General features: G+C 45.1%; 2 protein-coding genes across 4 annotated transcripts; both read left to right on the top strand.

Annotated features, from left to right (window-relative positions):
• Positions 1-10,026, top strand: LOC309328209 (uncharacterized protein). Of its 2 annotated transcripts, none has more exons than XM_081838258.1 (5): positions 1-99; positions 1,941-2,214; positions 4,236-4,523; positions 5,045-5,206; positions 9,810-10,026. In XM_081838258.1, the coding sequence occupies exons 2-5, from the start codon at positions 2,103-2,105 to the stop codon at positions 9,929-9,931; spliced, it is 684 nt and encodes a 227-aa protein (XP_081694384.1). In that variant the 5' UTR covers positions 1-99; positions 1,941-2,102; the 3' UTR covers positions 9,932-10,026. The 2 variants fall into 2 exon arrangements, with proteins under 2 accessions (XP_081694384.1, XP_081694385.1); XM_081838259.1 differs by lacking the exon at positions 1-99 and adding an exon at positions 977-1,056.
• Positions 10,027-12,531: 2,505 nt separating this feature from the next.
• Positions 12,532-23,162, top strand: LOC309328073 (uncharacterized protein). 2 transcript variants are annotated; one of them, XM_081837976.1, is made up of 7 exons: positions 12,532-12,751; positions 14,590-14,801; positions 15,388-16,037; positions 17,514-17,584; positions 18,510-18,749; positions 20,802-21,048; positions 22,286-23,162. In XM_081837976.1, the coding sequence occupies exons 2-7, from the start codon at positions 14,686-14,688 to the stop codon at positions 22,447-22,449; spliced, it is 1,488 nt and encodes a 495-aa protein (XP_081694102.1). In that variant the 5' UTR covers positions 12,532-12,751; positions 14,590-14,685; the 3' UTR covers positions 22,450-23,162. The 2 variants fall into 2 exon arrangements, with proteins under 2 accessions (XP_081694102.1, XP_081694103.1); XM_081837977.1 differs by lacking the exon at positions 12,532-12,751 and adding an exon at positions 12,784-12,869.

Below are 23,162 nucleotides of genomic sequence, written 5' to 3'. Positions count from 1 at the left end.
TGGCTGACCCAGGTTGCTAAGGTAACAGTGACATGACCTTCATTGTGACACCTCCCTCTGCTGGCCCACCTATTAGATGACCAGAGGTCCTCTATGAGAGTAAGTGTTTGATGCTTTTCTCTTTCATTTTGTTAACATTTCCATAATTGTTATATTTTTAGTCTGACTTGATTATAAACCAATAGGACTGGAAACCTGCTTTTGGTGTATGAGACCTAGATGAGACGAGACTTCCTAATTGCATAGAGGGACTTGTCACCAGCTGCTGTTACTAAACTCTCCAAAGATTGGAACTCCTATTTCTGTTCTTAACCAAGTGCCGGACATGAGTGGAACTGCTGGGAGAGGGAGGGTGAAATATAGAAAACACAGAATCCTCTAGAAATTGCAGGCAATGTGAAATGATAGGTTATTTGGGTGTGCTTAGAATCATCTGCACAGTTCAGTAAGAAGCAATGTTCATGAATACCTAACATATCAATGTTAGGTCGTGTGTGCTCCCAATTTGGTAAGATGCTGGAAAGTAAATTTGTTAAATCTTAAAATACTTTTCTTTTCTAGACTTCGCTCTTGTGACAATGAAGCATTCTGTAAACTCTTCCTGGAGAAAGCGAGGGAGGGAGGGACAGACAGACAGAAACACACACACATTTGAGGTGTAGCTAGGATTTGTTAGTGATTTCTGGTTCTATTGCTCTTTATGGCTTGTTCAAAGCTATTCTAGGGGGGACCTTCCTCAGCACTGAAAGGATTAATTTCAAAAGATTACCACTGGAACCAGTTTAAATGCTTCAACTAAAATGGCTTGCCTTTTCCTTTGTGGGGACCTTCAAAGCTCCAGCAGGCGATATTGAGGAAAAAGGATTTTGATTGCATATTATACAATTCCATAAACTGCTCCCACCTGTGCTTAGAAATATAATTCCAAAGGAAAAGAAATAAATATAATCCCCTCTATTTCCAATGTTCAGGCTGTGAGTGCAGTTCCTCATGTAACCAAAATGGCACCATCTGCGCACAAGAGAAATGTATCAGCAGGCTTGGGACAACTCCAAGGTTTGCCAAAATATAAAAAAAAATTTAGGAAAAAACCCATTGTGTAGGAAAACTTGGGGGGGGGGGTAATGAGGACTGATGCCCAGAGGCCATGAAATGCTGACTAGAAATGGGTGGGTGGGGAAAAAACTATGGGGAAGGGGAATAGAATGGAGTGGAATGATTGGAATCCTGTTGATTTGTCAAGCTCTGATGCAGCCCAGCAGGAGTTAGGATGGTGCCCTAATACATGAATCACCCCAAGCCCTGAGATCAGCAGGGGGCGCCTGTTTGTGGTCCCACCAAAGGATGTGGCCTGTCAAATGGGCATCCAGGGCAGGGCCTTCTCTGTGGTGGCTCTGCAGTTATGATCTTCCCTCCCTTGGAGGCAAAAATGGTTAAGACACTGATGGGTTTCCAGTACATGCTGAAGGCTCCGTTGTTTTCCCAAGCCTTTGGAAGCCATGTTGAGATTTATTTTTCATCCTCTAGTCTTTTTTTAGCATTTTTCACCAATTATCTTTGTTTTACTCTGGGTTTTCTTTTTTTAGAAAGGGTTTCTGTAAATCTTATTATGTTTGCTTTACGTAAGCTGCTTTGAGCTCATAGGCTGATGCAAAGCAGCTTAGAAAAACTCTTAAGGGTTGCATTCAACTAAGCTGTTCACAGACTAGATTAGACTAGACCTAGACTAGACTAGACCCACTGACATAAACCAACGTTAGTCACCTTCATGAACTTCAATGGGTCTAAGATGATTAGGACTAGGGCTGGAGACAGACCTAAATAAATAGAGAAGTAAATATCTAGAAACACTACATACTACAAAGGTTCCACGTGGGCAGATAGGGAAAGAAGACTGCAAACCCTCATTTCTCACTTTCTTCTCCCACTCTGTTCTCTAGGCTGGAAAAGCTGCAGATCCCCATTCAAAAGAGGAATGCCAACATTGACGCAGCAGAAGAGGGATACCAGGCAATAGCCTCTGAACCAGAGGGCCTGGGAGGTTTCCTTTCTGCCAAGAGAAAAAGGAGGATGTTTCTACGGAGGATGGGGAAGAGCTAAAAATGGCCTGGAGCTGCTGCAAAGATAATGTCCCGGCCCCCAAACCTAGCTCCACGCCTATGCGGCTGGAAGTACCAACGGCAGTCCCCAGAAACAAGAACCGAGAAGTCCTAAGTACAAACAACTATCCCCTTCCTCATTGCTGTAGAAGTGAAACCCCTGTGTTTCCAGCACACTCAACCCAGAATGCTCTGATAGCCCAGCACAATTCACATGTCAGTTGTTTGCCCCATGGGACTCTGGCAGTAGCGGTTAGTGGGGTGACAGCATTTACCTGACCTCCCACCACTGATATCACTGCAGCTTACCAGGAGAGGGAAAGGGTTGTGAGGTCAGTGAGCTGCAAACGTACTGGCTGGAGCACTGGATTGGCTCCACCAATGTGCTTATGTTGTGCTCTCTCCCTCCCAGCAAGTCACCTCTCTCCCTCCCAGTGAGCTGCAGTGGCTGCTTGTGGAGCATATACAACACAGGACTGTCCAGGTGACATGGCTCAGAAGTCAGAACCCTGGGGGCTGGGGAAGACTTGGACACAGGGCCCATCCTCTGAAAGACCTCCAAAAGCCACTACCCCACTGGAAATTTTCAGCAGAGGGGTTCCCCAGGAGTAAATGAAGCCTTCACCTCCACAACCTGACGAGATAGCCTTGACCTGTCCTCCAAGCCTCAGGATATGTCCTCAGAACCCTCAGCAGTACAGAAAGACACCACTCTGTGGCCTAGGGAAAGCAGAAAGTTCCTCAGCTCTGTCAGAGCCAGGACCTGAGGAACAAAGCATAGCTCCCTTAAGCACCAACATTTTCCTGTGGAGTTGGGAGCATCCAAGTCTTTAGCAGCCTTTCTCAACCTGTGGGTCCCCAGATGTTGTTGGACTACAACTCCCATCACCCCTAGCTAGCAAGGCCAGAGCTCAGGGATGATGGGAGTTGTAGTCCAACAACATCTGGGGACCCACAGGTTGAGAACCGCTGCTTTAAAGCCTCCAGCCCATTTACCCTGCATCCAGTGTGCTGCTGGTTTGTGAAGCAGCGTGCACACGTCACATTAGCCACAACCTCCCCTATCGTTTCTTATGAAACACGGTTTTTTGAAGCGGTTCCCCCTCAAACCAGCTTTTCTCCAAATTTAGAAAAAGAACCACCCATTTGCATTGTAAACAGGAAATGTGTCCACAGCCTCAGTTAGCTTGCTACCACTTGGCGTCTTGCATACAGCCTGGCTCAATCCGGCTCCACTGTGAGCTGACCATGGTCCTATTTCCCCCCTGGAGGTCCTAGCCTGGAACAGCAGTTTGCTCCAGGCAGTCTGTGCAGGAGTTTATTATTGGGATGATGATGATGATGATACCCCGCCTATCTGGCTGGGTTTCCCCAGCCACTCTGAGCAGCTTCCAGCACATATAAAAATGTAATAAAACATAATAGAACATGGTGGAGACAGTAATGTGGAACAACATTCTCTCCTCCTCATCTGTTTTTGTAGGTGTGCGAAGAGGCCTGTCTGTAGAGGCCTGTCTGTAGCTTGCTCTACAGAGGCCTGTCTGTAGCAGAGGCCTGTCTGAAGCTTGCTCTAAATTTGGAAGAATCAAGGCTGATTATTTTTTTATATTGTGGAACAATAGTAGCAGGGATACTCGTTCTGGCTGTGCACACGCTATACCTTTAAAGAGCAATCAGATAATTATGAGCACCATAATTTACAAACTACAATCCCCATAATTCTTTGAAGGAGGGAGAATGCACTTGAAGGGTACTTGAAATATATAGTGTGCATCCAGACTATGTCTGGGAGTAGCCATCTTACTGTGTCCACATGATTTACTTGTGGGAAGTGGCTGAGAAGCCCAGTTGGCTGGATCAGATGTGTCATGTGGAACAAGATGCAAAATAAAGCTCTTGCCTTAGATAGCTACTTAGCCAGCATAGCACTTTTGCACATTGCAAACTTCTTTGATAATACAGATGCCCTCCCTTTGCCACCCATGGCTCTGTGGTGATGCATTGGGTTGAGTAATGGAGAAGCAATTTTCCTCCAAACCCTTCTATGCACGTGGGGTGGTTTAACCGAGGGCAGCTTCTTACAGTCGTACCTTGTCAGGTGGGCAATTTATTCAGGCATGTTTGCTGTTTTGGTAGTTGCTTATATACTGGAGCACGAGGAGGATGACGACGATGAAGAGGAAGAGCAAAATCAAAAGCAAAAGAAAGAATCAGAAAAAGAGCGAGAACAAGAACAAAGAAAAGTACAAGAACAAGAACAACGAAGGGTACAAGAACTAGAAGCAAAAAGAGTACAAGAACAAGAAGCAAAAAAGGTACAAGAACAAGAAGCAAAAAAAGTACAAGAACCACAAAAAATACAAGTACAAGAACAAGTACAAGTACAAGAACAAGACAAAACACGGCGGCCATCAAAAGGTCAAGGTTGGTGCATAAAACCAAGAAAATATTTATCAGTTTAAGAAAAGTATATTATAACCTTCCAACTTCTGTCCGCCCAACACTTGTTCCAAGTGTAGAATAACACTTGTTCCAAGTGTAGAATGCACAGTGTCTTGTGTCAATATGTACATTAAAGATTCCCTTAGAACTATACAGGGTACACTGTATATAGGAAGCCACTCCCAGCTTGCAACAAAAAGGGCAACCCAGCTAGTCTTGTCTCTCTCCCAGTACATACAGTATTGTCCACAGTGAGTCAGTGAATATGTTCCAATCAGTGTGTCCTTTACGCATTAGAGCTTTTCTTTGGGCTACAGCACACACCTCCTCTTGCAATAAACAACTGCTACTCAGCTAGCCTTGTACCCCACTTAAATATTATCCACAATGATCGGATAGATTCCAAGCTCTCTGTTGATACATATCAAGAGATTTCAACAAAGCAAGGAGACTATCATGTTACTAACGCCCCCCCTTTCCTTCCCCCACCCCACCCCTGGAAGATGATGATATTGAAAGGCCCTGCACCTCCAAAGATGCATCTGATGGGATGGAGGCAGAGACACAAACCAATCCACGCTATTTCCCAAAATCACCAAAAAAGATCACATTGGATGAGATCCTGCTTGGAATGCAGAAGATCGAGTACACCATCAGTAACACAAGTAAGTCAGGAGGACCTCTCATTTTTATGGATTGAGTAATAATGGTATTTGATCAAGCAGTAGAGGATGTGTGACTGTCAAGAGTATATTGATATTGAAGTTGCAAAGGGAGATTGGGGTGGGCTTTGGCTACACCCAGTGCTGTCTCTGCCCTTCCCCACTGCTGGTGTGCCCCCAAGGTTACCCCCAAGGGAATGCAATGCTCAACAGAAGAAAAGCTTCCTCGCTTCTTTGCACCCTGCTATACTTCCTGTTTTTTTACTTCTGTATCATTCTTGCCACTATAGGCAACAAAACAGCCACCCTGCGAGATTTCTTTATCTTGCAGGGGGTCGACCTGGCTTGTGTGATGGAGACCTGGGTGCGCGAAGGGGCAACAGTTACCTTACGAGAGATGGCGCCCCCCGGGTTTCTCCGTCCTCCACCAGTCGCGGACTGTGGGCCGGGGGGGAGGGGTGGCATTATTAATCTGGGAAGATTGTCCTTTCAGGGCTCTATCATCACCATCGATCCCCGGCATTGAATGTGTTGGCCTAGTGTGGGGCTCCGAGGAGAGCTTGGCTGTCTGGCTGGTGTACCGGCCACCTAGCGCACCAGCAGCCACCCTGTCAGGCCTATTGGAGGCGGTGGCCGGCTGGGCCTTGGAGTTCCCTAACCTATTGGTATTGGGGGACTTCAACATCCATGCCGATGCCACTCCCTCCTCACAGGCTCTGGACCTGGTGTCTTCCATGGCGACACTAGGGCTCTCCCAGTTTGTTTCGGGCCCCACACATCAAGCAGGTCACAGGCTGGATTTGATCTTTGGTGTAGGTATAGATGTGAAGGTGCCATGGTCTGATCACTACGCTCTGAAAGCCAGGATTGACTTTCCACCCCCACCCTGCTTAGGTGGCGAGCCGATTTGGGCTCACCCGCAGAGGCTGATGGACCCTGATAGATTCCGCCAAGCCTTGCGGGACCTTGCTCCCCCTGGCGACTCATTGACTGAGCTTGTTGAGGACTGGAATATCCAGCTCCTGGCAGCCATCGATGAGATCGCACCCAAGCGCCCTCTGCGACCCCGCAGAAACCGGGCTCCCTGGTTTACTGAGGAGCTCCGGAAAATGAAGCGGGACCTCAGACAGCTAGAGCGAGTATGGCGGGGTGCCCATGACGGAGCCTCAAGAACATCTTATAGGGCTTTTATGAAAACCTATGAGATGGCGGTGAAGGCTGCTAAGAAGTCTTACTTCTCGGCCTCCATTGCATCCGCTAGCTCTCGCCCGGCGCAATTATTTAGTATAATCAGGTCTTTAACGTCCCTTGAGGGACAGCCAAATTTAAATAACAATTTGACACACAGCTGTGAGGCATTTGCGAGCTTTTTTGCGGAGAAGGTCCTGTTGCTCCGCCATGACCTCCCTGCCAATTTGGATACAATAAAGGAACTGGAGGCCCCTCGACTGTCCTCGGGTCCAGTATTGGACCACTTCGACCGGATATCCCCAGCCGATGTGGACAGACTCCTCCGAGCTGGAAAGCCCACCACCTGTCCTCTCGACCCGTGCCCGTCTTGGCTGATTAGAGCGTGTCCTGGGGGATATCATCAATTTGTCCCTTGGCATGGGGACATTCCCAGGGGAACTGAAGGAGGCAGTGGTGCGCCCGCTCTTAAAGAAAACATCATTAGATCCTTTAGATCTATCAAATTACCGCCCGGTTTCGAATCTTCCATTCCTGGGTAAGGTGATTGAGAGAGCGGTTGCTGAACAGCTTGGTGGGTTTCGGTATGAAACATCGGCTCTGGATCCATTCCAGTCCGGCTTCCACGCTGATCATGGGACCGAGACGGCTCTGGTTGCCCTAACAGATGATCTTTGTAGACAGCTGGATTGAGGTGGGTCGGGGCTGCTGATTCTTCTAGATCTGTCAGCAGCTTTCGACATGGTCGATCACGAACTTCTGGACCACCGCCTTGCCGACGTGGGAATCCAGGACACAGTCCTTCAATGGCTGCGCTCGTTTCTCTCTGGTCGGGGACAGAGGGTGGCGCTTGGGGGGAAATTGTCATAGCGCCACTCCTTGGTGTGTGGAGTACCTCAGGGTGTGATACTCTCCCCGATGCTTTTCAACATCTTTATGCGCCCCCTCGCCCAGCTTGTCCGGAGTTTTGGGCTGGGTTGCCATCAGTATGCTGATGACACCCAACTTTATCTGTTGATGGATGGCCATCCTGACTCAGCCCCAGACACACTGACCAGATCTTTGGAAGCTGTGGCTGGATGGTTACGTGGGAGCCGGTTGAAGCTAAATCCTTCGAAGACAGAGGTCCTGTAGCTGGGATGGGATGATATGGGATTGGGGGGGCAACTCCCATCTCTTGCGGGGGCGCAATTAGTGCCAGCACCGTCCGTTAAGAGTTTGGGTGTAATCTTCAACACCTCCCTTTCCATGGAGGCGCAGATTGCAGCTACAACAAAGGCGGCATTTTTCCATCTCCGCCAAGCTAAGCAGTTGGCTCCTTACCTCTCTCGCCCTGATCTAGCCACTGTGATCCACACAACGGTCACCTCCAGACTGGATTATAGTAACTCGCTCTACGTGGGGCTGCCCTTGAGACTGACCCAGAAACTCCAGTGGGTGCAGAATGCTGCAGCAAGACTCCTTACGGGGTCTTCGCTGCGAGATCACATTCATCCGGTGCTATACCAGCTGCACTGGCTCCTGGTGGAGTACAGGATCAGGTTTAAGGTGCTGGTTTTAACCTTTAAAGCCCTATACGGCCTAGGACCCTCGTACCTACGTGAACACCTCTCCTGGTATGCCCCACAGAGAAACTTACGGTCTTCAGATAAAAACATCTTGAAGGTCCCAGGCCACAGAGAAGTTAGGCTGGCTTCAACTAGAGCCAGGGCTTTTTCGGCCGTGGCTCCGATCTGGTGGAACACTTTGTCACAAGAGACCAGGGCCATGGGGATTTGACATCTTTCCGCAGGGCCTGCAAGACAGAGCTGTTCCACCAGGCCTTTGGCCAGGGCACAGCCTGACTCCCTCCCTCGGCAGTCTTCGCGGAGCTCTGGCCCAATGGTTGCCAGTGGCTTGAATTAATTAATTTTATAATGAATGATTTTAGAGTGTTCTTTGTGCTGTACTTTTGTACTGTTTTATTGTTGTTAGCCGCCCTGAGCCCGGCTTCAGCTGGGGAGGGCGGGATATAAATAAAAATTATTATTATTATTATTATTATTATTATTATTATTATTATTATTACAGGTAACTCGCATTTGACACTTATTTTACTTACGTGATTGCATGTAATAAAAAATTTAAAGTCTTATACAGTGGTACCTCGGGTTACGTACGCTTCAGGTTACATATGCTTCAGGTTACAGACTCCGCTAACTCAGAAATAGTACCTCGGGTTAAGAACTTTGCTTCAGGATGAGAAAAGAAATTGTGCTCCGGCAGTGTGGCAGCAGCAGGCGGCCCCATTAGCTAAAGTGGTGCTTCAGGTTAAGAACAGTTTCAGGTTAAGAACGGACCTCCGGAACGTATTAAGTACTGTCTTTTTTGCTCTATAAGCCTCACTTTTTCCCTCCCAAAAAGTAAGGGGAAATGTGTGTGTGTCTTATGGAGCAAATACAGGCTGCACAGCCATCCCAGAAGCCATAACAGCAAGAGGGATCGCTATTTTTTCTTATTTCCCTCCTCCAAAAACTAGGTGCGTCTTATGGTCTGGTGCGTCTTATAGAGTGGAAAATACGGCACTTATCCTGAGGTACCACTGTATATATAATAAATGTTCATAAATGTACCAACCAAGCACGTACATAGATCAGCACAGGAAGACCGACCTGAAACCATTCTGACTCCCAAACTGACCAAATGTTTTCTCTGCAAGGAGGGAGGGGGTGAGGGAACCTTCCCATTGTCTCAGGAATTGGGTAATCACCATCTCAAAGGAATGGCCAGACTACCAGGAAAGGCAATCAGATAAGGCAGACAGGAAAAACAACAACATTCAAATTTCTGCTGTAGACCGCCTTTTTTGTGATGTAGGTATGATGTTTGTGGGGGGTGGTCTTGGGTTACACCCCTTCTTTGATATATGTATGATGTATGGCGGGGTGGTCTTGAGCTCCAGAGAAGGCAATTTAAAATGTCTATATGAGGGCAGGCACACCTTTGTTCTGGGTCCTCCTCCTTTATCCTACATGTGAGGGAAACACCCTGTTGCAACAGTTTAATAAAGATCAGGCTTACTAGCTGCTTTGCTTCTCAATATTCTCTGGTTGGCTTCATTTTCTCCTACCAATAGGGAACCTACGTAAGGACTCTATATGGGCTCTTGGATACCCCATAAGGGAATAAGGGCACATTTTGTTTACAACAGCAGATTTGCAATTTGTGGGGGAGATAAATAGATGGAGAGTGAAGGAAACCCAGGGGTGTAGATTCAGGAGTTATGGCTTTTACACATATTTGTGTATACACATGGACCCCCATAACCTAACCTTCGCATAAGATGTGAGTTACCTGTATTTGAAACCTGTTGTCACAGAGTGTGTGTTGAAGCAATAGTTGTTCTGCCCGAGTCAAAAATCATGCTTTTTCATTGCAGTGAGAGACTTTGAGCAGCGCCTTTCCCGCTTGGAGCAGATCGTTTTGAAAATGAGGAATGCGTGGATCCACCACAGAACTTGCCATCTAGAGGGTCTGGAATATGACGATGAACAGGATTAATATTTTTTTCCTCTCCTGATTTTATTGATTTTGTAGATTTGCAAATCGACATCCTTCCCCCATCCAATAAAAAATATTTATGTGGGAATCAATAAGTTGTTTAATCTTCTAATCAAGACATGGGTAATTAAGACATATCTATGGTTTCTGGTTACGTTTTAACACTTTGTGTTAAACAACCTTTACAATTATTTTTCAAAATGGAGACTTGATTATAATAAAAAGTTGACCATTATGGACTATCATTGGCAGGGTGGATAAAAATCAATGATTTTTAAATAATAAAATAAATAAGATTTTTTTAAAAAACCACCATATTTTTAAAAAAATTAAATTGGATTTTTAAAATAAAATGCTTTTGGAGGAAAAAAAATTCTAAAGTTATTTTTCTATTTAAGTTACATTATAGTCCAAAGGCTATTCATCAGGAAATAAGGATTTGTTTTAAGTTTTTAATGTGTGCTAAAACTCAGTCTAAGTTGTTTTCTTTTAAACTGTTTAATCACATCAGCTAACAAACATGGATAGATATAATGCTATTGTTTTAGTTAAATAAATTGTTTAAATTGTTATTAAGGAAATTATTATTTTTCTCCTTCCAATACAGTACAGCAGAAAAGTCGTCCAAATACGAACAGTTAACTTATAAAACCTCACAATAATTTCATAATGTATTTCTAATAGTATAACCAAATCAGTAATTTTTGATATAACTGTGAAAACTACTCTGAAAATTTATTATTCCAAAAATGAAACCTTCATCTGGTTGTAAATATTAAGATTATACCAGCAAGAATGAGTCTTTCTGTAAACAAAATGATTTAAATCAAGTCGTACTGACTAGTGATTTAAATCAAGTTGTACTGACTAGTGATATAAATTGTGATTTAAATCAATTTGATTTAAATCAAATCCACCCTGATCATTGGTAATAATAATAAGCAAAACACCACCCTGTTATGGGCTATCATTGGTCTGTACCTTTGCCCACATGGTTTGACTTCAAACCACACAGGTAAAGGAAAACATTTAGGACAGCAACCTTGTTTTAATTCAAGGCTTGTCCCCATGGGTGGGCATCTGTGGAGGACCCTAGCAGGGGCTGACTGACCTGATCTCCCTGGATGTGCTTCTCTTCTTCGCCAAGCATCCTACTTGTTCACTGAGGAGCACAGGAATCTGCCTTATAGCGAGTTGGACCATAGGTCCATCAAGCTCAGTATTGTCTCCCCACAGTGACAGACAGCGGCTGTGCAGGATTTCAGGCAGAGGAGTTCTCTCCCAGCCCTACCGGGAGAAGCCACTAGACCCGGCATAGGCAAACTCCGGTCCTCAGATGTTTGGGACTACAATACCCATCATCCCTGACCACTGGTCCTGTCAGCTAGAGGTAATGGGAATTGTAGTCCCAAACATCTGGAGGGCCGGAGTTTGCCTATGCCTGCACTAGAGATTGAACCTGCGACCTTCTGCATGCAGAGCACATGCTGTACCCCTGAGCTACAGCCGCAATGGGTCAGTGTGTCTGGCTGTTGACCAAAGGTTTGGTGGTTCGAGCCCACCCAGCGATGGCTGTGGGCAGGATTCCTGCATTGGATTAGATGACTCTCAGGATCCCTTCCAACTTTATAGTGGTACCTCAGGTTACAGACGCTTCAGGTTATAGACTCCACTAACTCAGAAATAGTACCTCGGGTTAAGAACTTTGCTTCAGGATGAGAACAGAAATTGGGTGGCAGCGGCGCAGCGGCAGCGGGAGGCTCCATTAGCTAAAGTGGTGCTTCAGGTTAAGAACAGTTTAGGTTAAGAACAGATCTCTGGAACGAATTAAGTTCTTAACCCGAGATACCACTTCTAGGATTCCCTGAGAGACAGAACCTGCCTCTTGGTCTAGTCCAGAAGGGATGAGCTTTTCTCAACCTCTGGGTCCCCCCCAGCATAGCTATCAACCTTCCCTTTTTGGGCGGGAAATTCCCTTATTCCAGCGCTGTTTCCCGCTGCTATCTCGGATTGTTAGATATTCCGTAGACTGTCCCCGATACAGGTGACAGTCTGACATCAGGAATCACAAGACAGAGAAACCAGTAGGAGAACACTTCAATCTCCCAGGACATTCTATACAAGATCTCAAAGTAGCTGTTCTATTACAAAGGAATTTCAGAAATAGACTGGAAAGAGAAGCTGCTGAATTGCAACTTATTACCAAACTTAAAACCATGGAGAGACCTGGTCTGAACAAAGACATTGGATTCTTATCTCATTATACATGACAAAGCCATTTTTCCCCTTCTCACCCCTTGCTTTTTCCTGTAAGACCTATTGCAGTCGTTAAGAGTCGTCAACAGGCTCATCACAGCTATCTGCCAATCACCCATTCCCACCACCCTTCTGAGTAATACCCCTCCCCACCTTCTCACTATATAGAAGGGTCTGGAAACTTCTGTTTCAGTGTATCTGAAGAAGTGTGCATGCACACGAAAGCTCATACCTAGAACTAACTCAGTTGGTCTTTAAGGTGCTACTGGAAGGAATTTTTTTATTTTGTTTTGACCGATACAGGTAATGAACTTTCCAACTCGGCCCGGAAGCTGGGCGGCGCGTCACTAGTCTACCTTCTGAAAAGTCTATAGGGAAGGCGAGAAGGCGCCTCCCCTCAGCAGCCAATGGGAAGGCGGTGGAAGGCGGCCCAATGAGGAGGCAGAAGGAAAGAGCTCCGCTGCCAGTAGGAGAAGGGCAGAAGGAGGCGCGGACAGCCGAGCGTGACGTCCGGGGGACGCTGCGCCAAGCTTGTAAACAGACCCTATGGAGGTGCTCTTAAAGGTACAGGGGACCCTTCTCTCTTTGGGGTGGGAAGGCAGAACCCGGCAGTTGGGGTGAGAAGGGGCTGCTCAGGGAAGCTCGTGGGGCCTCGACGCAGTGCTGCTTCTAGAAATGAGAGGTGTAGTCTGCACATGCCCAGTGGCACTCTTTTTTCTTCAATATATGTTCCAGGTGTCAACCCTGCGTTTGGAAACAGGTCCCAGAGCTGTGATTTTGAAAGAAACGGAATAGTACCTTCGGGTATAGGGCGGCATATAAAGTCTATTATTATTATTATTAATAATAATAATAATAATACTGCAGTTCTTGCGATTGGATTGATTGATTGAATTCTAAAATTGTGTGTGTGTGTGTGTGTGTGTGTGTGTGTGTGCGTGCACCACCTTGGGTACAATTTTAGACATATATATTATATATAATTGCATACAAAATGCAGTAAAAAAAATTATAGTGGTTAGAGCAGTGGTTCCCAACCTTTTTTTGTCCATGCCTCACTTAAGCATCTCTAAAATCCTGATACCCTACCCCCCCCCCCCCGCCGGTGACATATAATTCTTTTTATGCAAAAAGTGAACTCCTATTCATGTGGAGGAGGCCTAAAAGGCAATTAACTGTTAATAACTCATTCTCGAATTGCTCCCTTATGGGGTGTGTGCCCCGTATTGGGAACCACGGGATTAGAGTGTTGGGCAAGAACCAGAAACCAGAGTTCAAAGCCCCACTCAGCCATGAAGCTCATTTGGATCAGTCAGTGGCTCTCAACCTAACCTACCTCACAGGGTTGTTAGGAGGATAAAAATGGGGGGGGCACATGACCACCTTGGGGGCAAGGGGGAACGTAAATGTAATAAAGAAAGAAATAAACTCTGCTGAAGCAACATTAACAGCATTTAAGTTTTGTAAAATGGTATGTCTTAGAGATCCCGCTTACTTCTAAGTTATGCCCTCTTGACTGAGAAGACATTGATCCTAATGCCAGGTTGTGCAGATTGGTTTTGGTTACCCTGTTGTGAAGATGCTTGATGGCATCTTAGTGTGGCATCAGAAAGAGTGTCCTAGACCTCAAAGCCCTAAGGCCTAGCTGAAGGATGGCAATGAAGAGGAAGAGGAGGAGGGGAGGGGAACAAGAAGGCAAAAAAGAACAGGGGATCTATGAGTGTGTGGGGGGGGGGGGGAGAAATGGAAGCAAGGTATGGTAAAACAATATATGAATAATGGGGAAGGATAGGGAAGTCCTGTACTGCAAACCCTTTTTTCTTCCACACCATACACTTGAAGTGCATTACTTCCACCAAAGAATTATGGGAAGTATCAAAATTCAAGTCCACAATGTTCATAGCAGCCCCAAAATTTTGTAAGTTACTGCGAGACATCTTTGTATTTCATCATTGCCTTTGTTTGCATAAATGAACAATAAAACCTGATGGACTATATTGGCAGATATTATTATTATTGTTATTATTATTATTATACTTTAGATTCTCCTTGTCTCCTCTACAAGATGAGGAGCAGATTGTTTTGTATTATTAAAATTTTATTAATTTTTTTTTAAAAAAAATGTAGAAACTTTGGTGTGTTATGGGTGCTGGGAACTGTAGCTCTGTGAGGGGGTAAACTACAGTCCCCAGGAATCTTTGGTTGAAATAATATGTTGAAAATGGATGGTATATATGTAGCCTTAAACTCAGACTCGTGGGAGAAGGCTTTTGGTGACCAGGGCAGGCACCCTTGCAGAAGCTTTGAAACACTTCATTCTGGATTTATTTACATGCTCCCATGTCTTCGCTGACAACAAATTCTATCAAACTCTGGCTCAAACTAAGGGTTGGTCTTGACAGTTTCTGATGCAGGTGCTGGCCTCTTCAAAGATGGGGACCAATAGCTGAAGGTGTACGGACCCAGCCAGCTCCTAATCCTAGGCTGTGCAGCAACGTATGGATGATAATCTTCAGGAGGAAGCAAGAATGAAAGGCAACACTCTGGAGAGTTCCACTTTTCATCAGCCCCACAGGCTGACCTCTCAGCGACGAGTGGCTGAAGAATGTGTCAGGTATGGAGAAAGTCCAGGCACAATACTGTCACCAGGTATTTTCTAGTGGGATGTGCTTGTAAAGGGCCATCAGAAGAATGAAAAATGACATTCCAGTGGTAATGTTGAGTTGCAGTAGGAATTCATATTGCAAAAATGACAGGATGGGGGGGGGGGGGAGTTGTAGGAGAGCCATGCAGCATAGAAGGTGGGGTACAATTTAGGCGAGATAACAAGACTTTGAGCAGTTTGGAGGGATAGTGTCCTCACTAGCAAGTGTTGCGTTGGGACCATGCAGGTTACTAATGAGTTCAAATGGGCCGTCTGCAATTAAGGAATACTCAGACTCAAGTCTTTGTTCTAGAAAGGACACTATTTTCCCCTGTGTCAAGATTTCCTTTGCAATGAGTGCTAGTCATTTTCATGTTACTGTTTTTAATGAAAAGAAAGTTCTCCCCCCCCCCCCCTGCAAGAACGGACAGGGAAGATTCTGGGGAACCTAAAAGCAGCACAGCCGATTCATAAGAGTCATTCTGTGGTAGTTGCTTCCAGGCTTTGCAAGATCTTTTTCTCTTGAAACTTCCTCCTTCTTTTTGTCTGCTTCCAGCACCCAACCACTAAGGAGCGCTGGAAAAGCCTGCCCTCCCCTAACATGCTCATTCAAAGAAGGCATAAACCGGAAAAAAACCAAGCTTGCTGGTAGAAGACACATGAGTCCAAGCCTTGCCCCTCCAGTCCCTCCAGTCCCGGAACTACAGGGGATGTCTTACGGACAAGTCTTCCAGAATTTGGATCTCCATAACCAGTGTCCTTTCAGTATGCCACAGTGCAGGAGGACTCCAGAAAATCCTGAGGCTGCCCATGCAGCCCCTTACATGTCCATCTCTGCCCCTGCCAGACCAGGAGTGGATTTGTCACAACCCCTGTCACTGAGTCACCAGCTGATGGGTTGCTGTCATCAAAACACTCACGAATGCACGCCGGTCACGGACAACAGCAGAGTGACGAGTCTGTACGCTGAACTGATCAGAGAACTGGAGTGGCAGGTGGCAGAGTTGAGGAGAGTGTTGGCGTCTCGGGAGGAGGCTGCTGTGCGGCAGGAGAAGAGGATCCAGGAGCTGGAGCTGGAGAACCGTGAGCTGAAAGCTCTCACCCAGAACTTAGAGGAGCAGAACGACTTCCTGTCCATCAGGAACAGTGCAGGAGGAGGAGGAGCACCAGCCAGGGTGGTGCTGGGAACGGGACACCCTCTCTTTGGTAAAAAAACCAAAAATAACACCTAAATGCTGCTTGTAATGGGGGGATTAGAGCTCTACACCAGCGCTCTCTTGTGTCTGTACTGGAATTTTCAAAAGGAGGCAGTCCATGAGGACGTCTCAACAAGGGATGTGGTGTGAGAGGAACAGAGGAAAGGATGATCTTGCATACTAGGGGTAGTATCCAATATGGCTAGGGATGCAGGTGGCACTGTGGGTTAAACCACTGAGCCTAGGACTTGCTGACCAGAAGGTCAGCGACGGTTCGAATCCCCGCGACGGGGTGAGTTCCCGTTGCTCAGTCCCTGCTCCTGCCAACCTAGCAGTTCGAAAGCACATCAAAGTGCAAGTAGATAAATAGGTACCGCTCTTGCGGGAAGGTAAACAGCATTTCCGTGCACTGCTCTGGTTCGCCAGAAGCGGCTTATTCATGCTGGCCACATGACCCGGAAGCTGTACTCCGGCTCCCTTGGCCAATAAAGCGAGATGAGCTCCGCAACCCCAGAGTCGGCCACGACTGGACCTAATGGTCAGGGGTCCCTTTACCTTTACCTTACCAATATGGCTATGGGAACAGGGCCTCCACAAGTTATATAAAGTGTAAACTGCAACCCAGGAGGTGGTGTCAAGCCCGCAGCGCTGGGGAATTTAACCCTTCCCCCTGGGCCTTTTTGTCACTTCATATAGCCACCTCCTGCTCTGAGTTGCCATGTGCCTTGCAGTGGGAAACATACATGTACCGTACCTCTGTTGTCTTCCCCACTGGGCAAAATGAAGTCGTCTATTGTTTTCCACGGCTTCCTGATTATTTACAATGTAATCCACACGGTTGAAAATTCCGCTTCCAATCACTTGCTTGTTGTGTCTATTAAGTGCATGCAGACAAGAGAGGTCTGCCATAGCTGTGCTTAGATAATAACTGCAAGCATCGGGCATGTTGCACTTTTCTTCTTTGCTGAACTTTACCACTGAGGTGACCCTACAGCACTGCTGGTTGTCTCTTCATATATGTTGAAGCTAAAGGAAAAGCAGACAGCGCTGCCGAGAAAAGGGAAGGGTAGGAAAAAAACATCCATGTGATCCCATCCAGATAGGAAGTACAGTAAGCCTGCAACTTATGTACATTTAATTTGCACACATTCTGTTTTATAAGCTTGGCAAAGGAGGAGGAGGAGGAGAAGAAGAAGAAAGAGGTTGGATGTTCAGGAAAAAGGGCTTTGGCAATCTCACTTATCATTGAACCCAATGTGTTTTGACTATACACAATTTTGGCTTTAAACACGATCCCTGCAATGTAACTGCCACATAAGTTGTGGGTTTACCATGCTTTTAAAAACAGCAGCCACAGGTGTCTGCTCTCAAATCCAGGTAGCACATCATGGGAAGATAACTACACACACTCCTTTTCTGAGAGATTTTCCAGAAATCCTGTCTGATGTACAGTTCTTGTTGTCTGTATGTGCTTTTCTTTCCCCAGATGTCAATGAAAACAATATTCAGTTCCTCAAAAGCCTGGTGGCAGTGCTGGAGAATGTCACACCTTCACAGGTAAAGGTGCCATGTAAAGGGGATAAAAAATAATCACTTGGTTGTTTTTTTCTTTGAAGAGTAAAGTGGAATTGTGAATGAGAGCTGTTATGGTTTAGTATTCCACTACAATTGTCATCTTTATGACAATTCTCTGGTATAAAGCCAAGAGTCTCAGGCTTATAGTTCAGGACCAGCCTGTAGGTAGTTGACAAAATTATTGCCTCTATACCCAAGGATAGAAAGTACCCAAGAATAGAAAGTTTTCTTTCCAGGTCAACAGCTGACATTGATTGTGTGAATACAGGTTTCAATTTCCAACTTCTCTAGTTTTTATTTTAAAAGGATCGGGTAGCAAGTAGTGTGAAGGACCCTGGAGAGCCCTTGCTGGTTAGAGTAGATAATGTCAGGCTTGGAAGTACGCAAGAATACAAGAGAATATTACAATACAAATAGAAAAACAAATTTAATAGCTGTCAACACAACAAGAAATAACAGTATGAAGAGAAGATTGCACATGGGTGAAGGGAAGTAATGGTTAAAGAGGGTGGGAGGTATAAGGCAATATTGGAAAATTACAGAGGACAAATATGCGATTTAGGTTAAGAACAAGGAATTAAAAGAAGATGATTTAAGTTAAAGAATAGTAAAATAAGGAAATCTGAGAAGAATTTAGTACAAATGAAAACATGAGAGTCATGTTACTGCTTCTATCTTGGTTTATTTTGGTTGTAAAGTCTTCTGTTGTGAAGGTTTATTTTGGTTGTAAAGTTCTCTGTTGTAAAGATTGTACATAAAATCAATAAAACATTATTATTTTTAAAAAAGATAATGTCAGGCTTGGTAGACGAATGATCCGATTTGTTACGAGGCAGCTTCCTATGTAAGTCTATATACCACACTCTTTCTCTTCTTCTTTACTCCCAGGTATCTGTATCTCTTTCAGGTCAGTAGTCTGCAGCCACCACATTCTCTGGAAGATCAGAGGTACGCGCCAGCCACTGTGCCACATATCTCACCAGGTTGGAGGACACTGAACACAGAACCAGGTGGCTTGTCACCCTGGATAAATGCAGGAGATGGTTCAGGAAGTCCTATTGGGCTCAGTGATGCCACCAGCACATGGGACAACCATGTACAAGAGACACTGTCTGATGAGTCACCTGTATGGGCATTGCCAGTGGAGGTAGGTGATGGGGGAAGAAGTCTCTCTCTGACCGGACGCTGCAATGATGTTAAACATATTGTAAGGCGTTCATTCAGAGGGAACATTGGGTGGCATGAAGCAAGACCTGTCTCTGTTTGATTCAGGAGGAAAACGGTTCGCACACGTGCACCACAACTCAGGCAGAACTGTGCCACTGAGCTGTTGCTTTGTGGCAGAGTGCAACCAGTTACTTGCATTTCCAGTTAAGGCCCCCAGAGAGCCAGGGACCTGATGCCTTATGAATTAGCTTCCTGTGTCTGGCCATTAAATGAGGCCTTTTGTTTAACTTGGCTGATTGGTATGCCACATTCTCAGTGCCTGTCTGGGAACAACTCCTTGGGACATTAAGATAACAGAATAAAACAGCCATGCAGGCCACAATTTTATATTCTATGTTTTAATAGCAGCTTCAACCCATTTTCAAACCGAAGGAGGGAAGTGCAAAATACAATGCAATGTTGTACCAGCCTTGAAGGTTAAGTGGAGTGAGAGTCACTGTGCTTATTCATAAGGAAAGCAGAAGAGCCCGGCAGATTCAGACCTAAAGCATATATAGTCCAGCATCCCATTTCCCACAATGGTGAAACGGACGCCACTGAGAAGCACACCATGAGGATGTGAGGGCAGTAGCACTCTCCCACTGTTGCTGCACAGCAAGAGATATTCAGCGACATTCTCCCTCTGGTCCTGGGGACATCATGATTCTTGGTAGCCCACCCTATCATCCACAAATTTGTTTAATCTCCTTGTAAAGCCATCTGAATCAGTGACTGTCACTACATCTTGTGGCACTGAATTCCACCATTTAACTAGGCCCTGGACACCATCCCTGAAATGTAGAATCTAGCTTGATGCTCCTGCCCTTTTCAAAAAGCGAGCAGGAAACACATACAAAGCAATGCAATGTTGCATCAGCTCTGAAGGTATCGGAAAGAAAATGGGTGCACGTGTTCAGGGTGTCATTCTGGATGTCAAGTTCAAAACTGTATTCACCACCTGTTTTCAAGAGGGTAGGAGTCAAGGATTCCATTCAGACACTTGGACTTTACTAGTCTGAGTCAAGTAGTGGCAGTTGCTTGCCTTTCCACATCAGGAGAGACATGCACAGGCCATGGCTGATGCTGCCGCCGAGTTGCATCTCCTTTCACCTCCTCATGACTCTGGTAAACAGAATCAAACAATGAAGCACCTATGTTTTGAGAAGCTTTCCTCCTGGACCTTTGGGAAACAGGTGTACAGACTGAGCTTTAAAATACAGAATATAGAATTGTATTGATAGTAGTGTATACCAACTAATATTCAAATATCTCAATCGCCAAGGTAGACACCATATAATATTCTGAAATTTTCCTCTTTGTCCCCTAACTGCCCTGCTGCTTTTGAAAATGGACCTGTAGTGTCAAGCATGTTTGCTCTCCGAAGAGAGAAATATATCAAGATATGTGCACAACATGCTTCACTTCAATCTCTCAAAGTGTGACCCATGTTGTCTTTCTTTAATGGAGGCAGGAGTTGGGCCGGGATTTGTCCTTAAAGCAGAGAATGTTGTCCTGAACATGCACACCAACCTACATCTCTGTTATCAAGAGAGATACTGGCGGTGTGCTAGATTTTACATTTTCCTCTCCCTGTTCTTCTTCTAAAAATGAGTATGAGCTGTTATTGAATTTCAGTTAGATTTGAGTGCCTAGTATTCTCAGCCCTGATTATACAACTACTAAACATTACAATTTCCTGCCAGGTAGGTTTCAACACAATCAAATCCACACAGAATACCAAAAAGGTAAACCCAACTGTGGCTTTGCTTGTGTGAACTGGACTGACTACAGCTAACGTTTTGTAGAGCATAGCTTTGCTGCTGTTGCATGTCAGTGAATGTTTGAGCCGGTTGAATACTCCTCAGCTTGGTTCTGAATGGATCTGCTGCATCACAGTCTAGCCTCCTTAGATGCAAGAGTGGGAGAAAGGGGGTGGGGCTTCAACATCATAGCGCAGCTTTATAGAGTAACATAACCTCCTCCCATTGGACAGGAGAATGGGAGGACGAAGCTGGAACTGGTCCCCAACTCGCAAGTCTACGTTTCCCACCACCAGCTGGAGGACCTATCCCAAGTCTCCACCGACAAGCCTGAGCTGATGACCAGACGCTTGTTGGATTACTTCTTCTCTCGTGAAACTCTTGCCCGGTCTTCGGCCACTGGACAGCGCATCGCCCACAACAACATAACCATGGAGAAGCCCACCCCATTGCCGGTTGCTGTTGTAAATGCTATCAAAGGTAGGGGATGTGGTGAGATCTTAAATAGTGCTGATAGGGAAAAGCAAAGTGTGAGGTTTACAGTATTTCCTCTTCGGTAAAGACTGGGGCAGTGCCTTTTTATCCTAGCTGTTAAACCTAATTTGCTTTACACTCAGATTAGAAATTCTGCTATAAACTTCCTCCTCATTCTCAACCTCAATGGTGATCTAAAACCACTGTGTATCCCCTAAGCACAGTCAGTATGCTTTTAAAAGGCCTTTTGGCTGTATACAACTGTTATTTTTTTATTAAATTTATATGCCACCCTTCATCTGAAGATCTCAGGGAGGTCCGCAAGATAAAAATGCAGGAATCGAAGCACAAAATAGTTAAAACAAAAATAAAACAATAACCCCCCACCTCCCCCATAAACACATTTAGAAGGCCATAGACCAAGGCTTGGTTGAAGAGATACGTTTTCACCTGGCACCTAAAGATGTAAAATGAACAAACCTCCCTGGGGAGAGCATTCCACAAACAGGGAGCCGCTGCAGAAAAGGCCTGACTCAAACTAAGTTGTGTCCATTAATTTCAGTGGGTTTACTTTGTGACTTGCATGGAATACAACTTAGTTTAGTTTATATTTTAAAATAATGTTTCCTACAAAACTGGAGTCTGCACACACTGTGCTTTGAACTTACGCTGTATGATCAAGGGGTTTGTGAAACTGCAATTATTATTAGGATGAGGGAAGTCAAGAAAATAGGAGCTATGTTGAGAAAAGATATTTTTGTCATGTTTTGGTCCAAGATAATGTGTAGCCACGGAAACCGTTGGGACGTTTGTGAACTTGGCTTATATTATTATTGAATCATCATCAGGTGTTTATAGGCTTTTATAGGGTGACAAAAGGTTGTAAGCTTATGTCGTAATATTTGGTGCAAAGCTATGACCTCTCAACTTTTTCTTTAAATATACATGATTTTTTTAAAAAGGTCACAGAAAAAAAGCTTTACAAATAAACTGGCTGCACTAAAACAAACAAAACCCTCCTAACTGTTGGCTTTTGCAGAAAATTCCTAATTCTTTGAAAATTTGGATCATGAAAACACGTTAAGATCTGTGTGCTTCACTTGCATTCATTCTTCTTGGAAAAGAATTTGGACTGGTTTGGAAACATACAAGCTGAACTGATGTTTCCTGTGTGTCACCAGGAATAACACTGAACTAAGCCTCTGCTTCTGTTCTCTCACTGTGCTTGCACCCCCACCTACAGAGTACGTCACCAAAACGTGTGGCAGAGGCTGCAATTTCAATGCGGTGATCAACAGTAAATGTGGGACCTCCCGAAGGGCAGTTAAGAAAATGATTGACCCGGACTGTCAAAGTGGACCGAATGGCGTTACAACCACTATTTTCCAAGAAGCCCTCAAAGGGTAGCACAGTAACCCATTTTGAGACCAGGATGACACAGATTTGGGTTCCTTCTTGTGCAGCAATAGTGGCAGATGGAGATCATGAAGAGACCAGGTTCCTATGGATTGAGTCTTAACTTGCCAGTGCAGGGGACAGGGAAGAGAGGATGGAATTTGTAATGTCTCTCTTGGAAATTTCAGCAAGTGGGATGACCCCAGAACTCTTCATTTCAGGAATCCTTGAATAGATGGGCCTGTCTGGATGAGAACTTGACTCCCAAGTATTTTCTGAGCTACGTGTTTGCCTAGAACAGTAAAGCAGTCTGAAAACAGATTTCCCTATTCTGTTACCTGAGAACCATAATTCTAATTTCTTATCCACTAGCATCTCCCAAAATGGGACCACCTCACTCCTACTTGTTTTTTAAGTTTACTAGCTCACACTCAGTTTTACCTTCAGCTGCAAACTGTTTGGTGCTACTAGCTTTGTAACTTGCCCACGGTCCTCTCAATCACTATTATTTCATGAAGGTGGGAAGGTAAGTCACATATCCATTTAAAAAGTCACCCACTGGTGGATATGAGCTCTCACCCATTTCCTCTGCAACCCTCATCTCCTGCAAACTGGTCTAGACAGTCAACCGTGGAAGCCACTTGTTACTGAAGCAAAAACATGGCAAGACACTAGCTTCTAATCAATGTTATATTTCTTGTAAATAAGACAAGTTTCAAACTGGA

The sequence above is a fragment of the Podarcis erhardii genome (genome assembly GCF_964252035.2).
Source record: "Podarcis erhardii genome assembly, chromosome: 13".
Lineage (NCBI taxonomy): Eukaryota > Metazoa > Chordata > Lepidosauria > Squamata > Lacertidae > Podarcis > Podarcis erhardii.
The sequence above is the reverse complement of the archived record's forward strand: the minus strand, read 5'-3'. Positions and strand labels throughout refer to the sequence as shown.

Coding starts and splice junctions, on each gene's coding strand:
- LOC309328209 (XM_081838258.1), top strand. CDS start 2,103: ATGGCCTGGAGCTGCTGCAAAGATAATGTCCCGGCCCCCAAACCTAGC. Junction 4,524..5,044: donor GCGGCCATCAAAAGGTCAAG/GTTGGTGCATAA, acceptor CACCCCTGGAAG/ATGATGATATTGAAAGGCCC. Junction 5,207..9,809: donor GTACACCATCAGTAACACAA/GTAAGTCAGGAG, acceptor TTTTCATTGCAG/TGAGAGACTTTGAGCAGCGC.
- LOC309328073 (XM_081837976.1), top strand. CDS start 14,686: ATGGATGATAATCTTCAGGAGGAAGCAAGAATGAAAGGCAACACTCTG. Junction 16,038..17,513: donor AACGGGACACCCTCTCTTTG/GTAAAAAAACCA, acceptor TTCTTTCCCCAG/ATGTCAATGAAAACAATATT. Junction 17,585..18,509: donor AGAATGTCACACCTTCACAG/GTAAAGGTGCCA, acceptor TATCTCTTTCAG/GTCAGTAGTCTGCAGCCACC.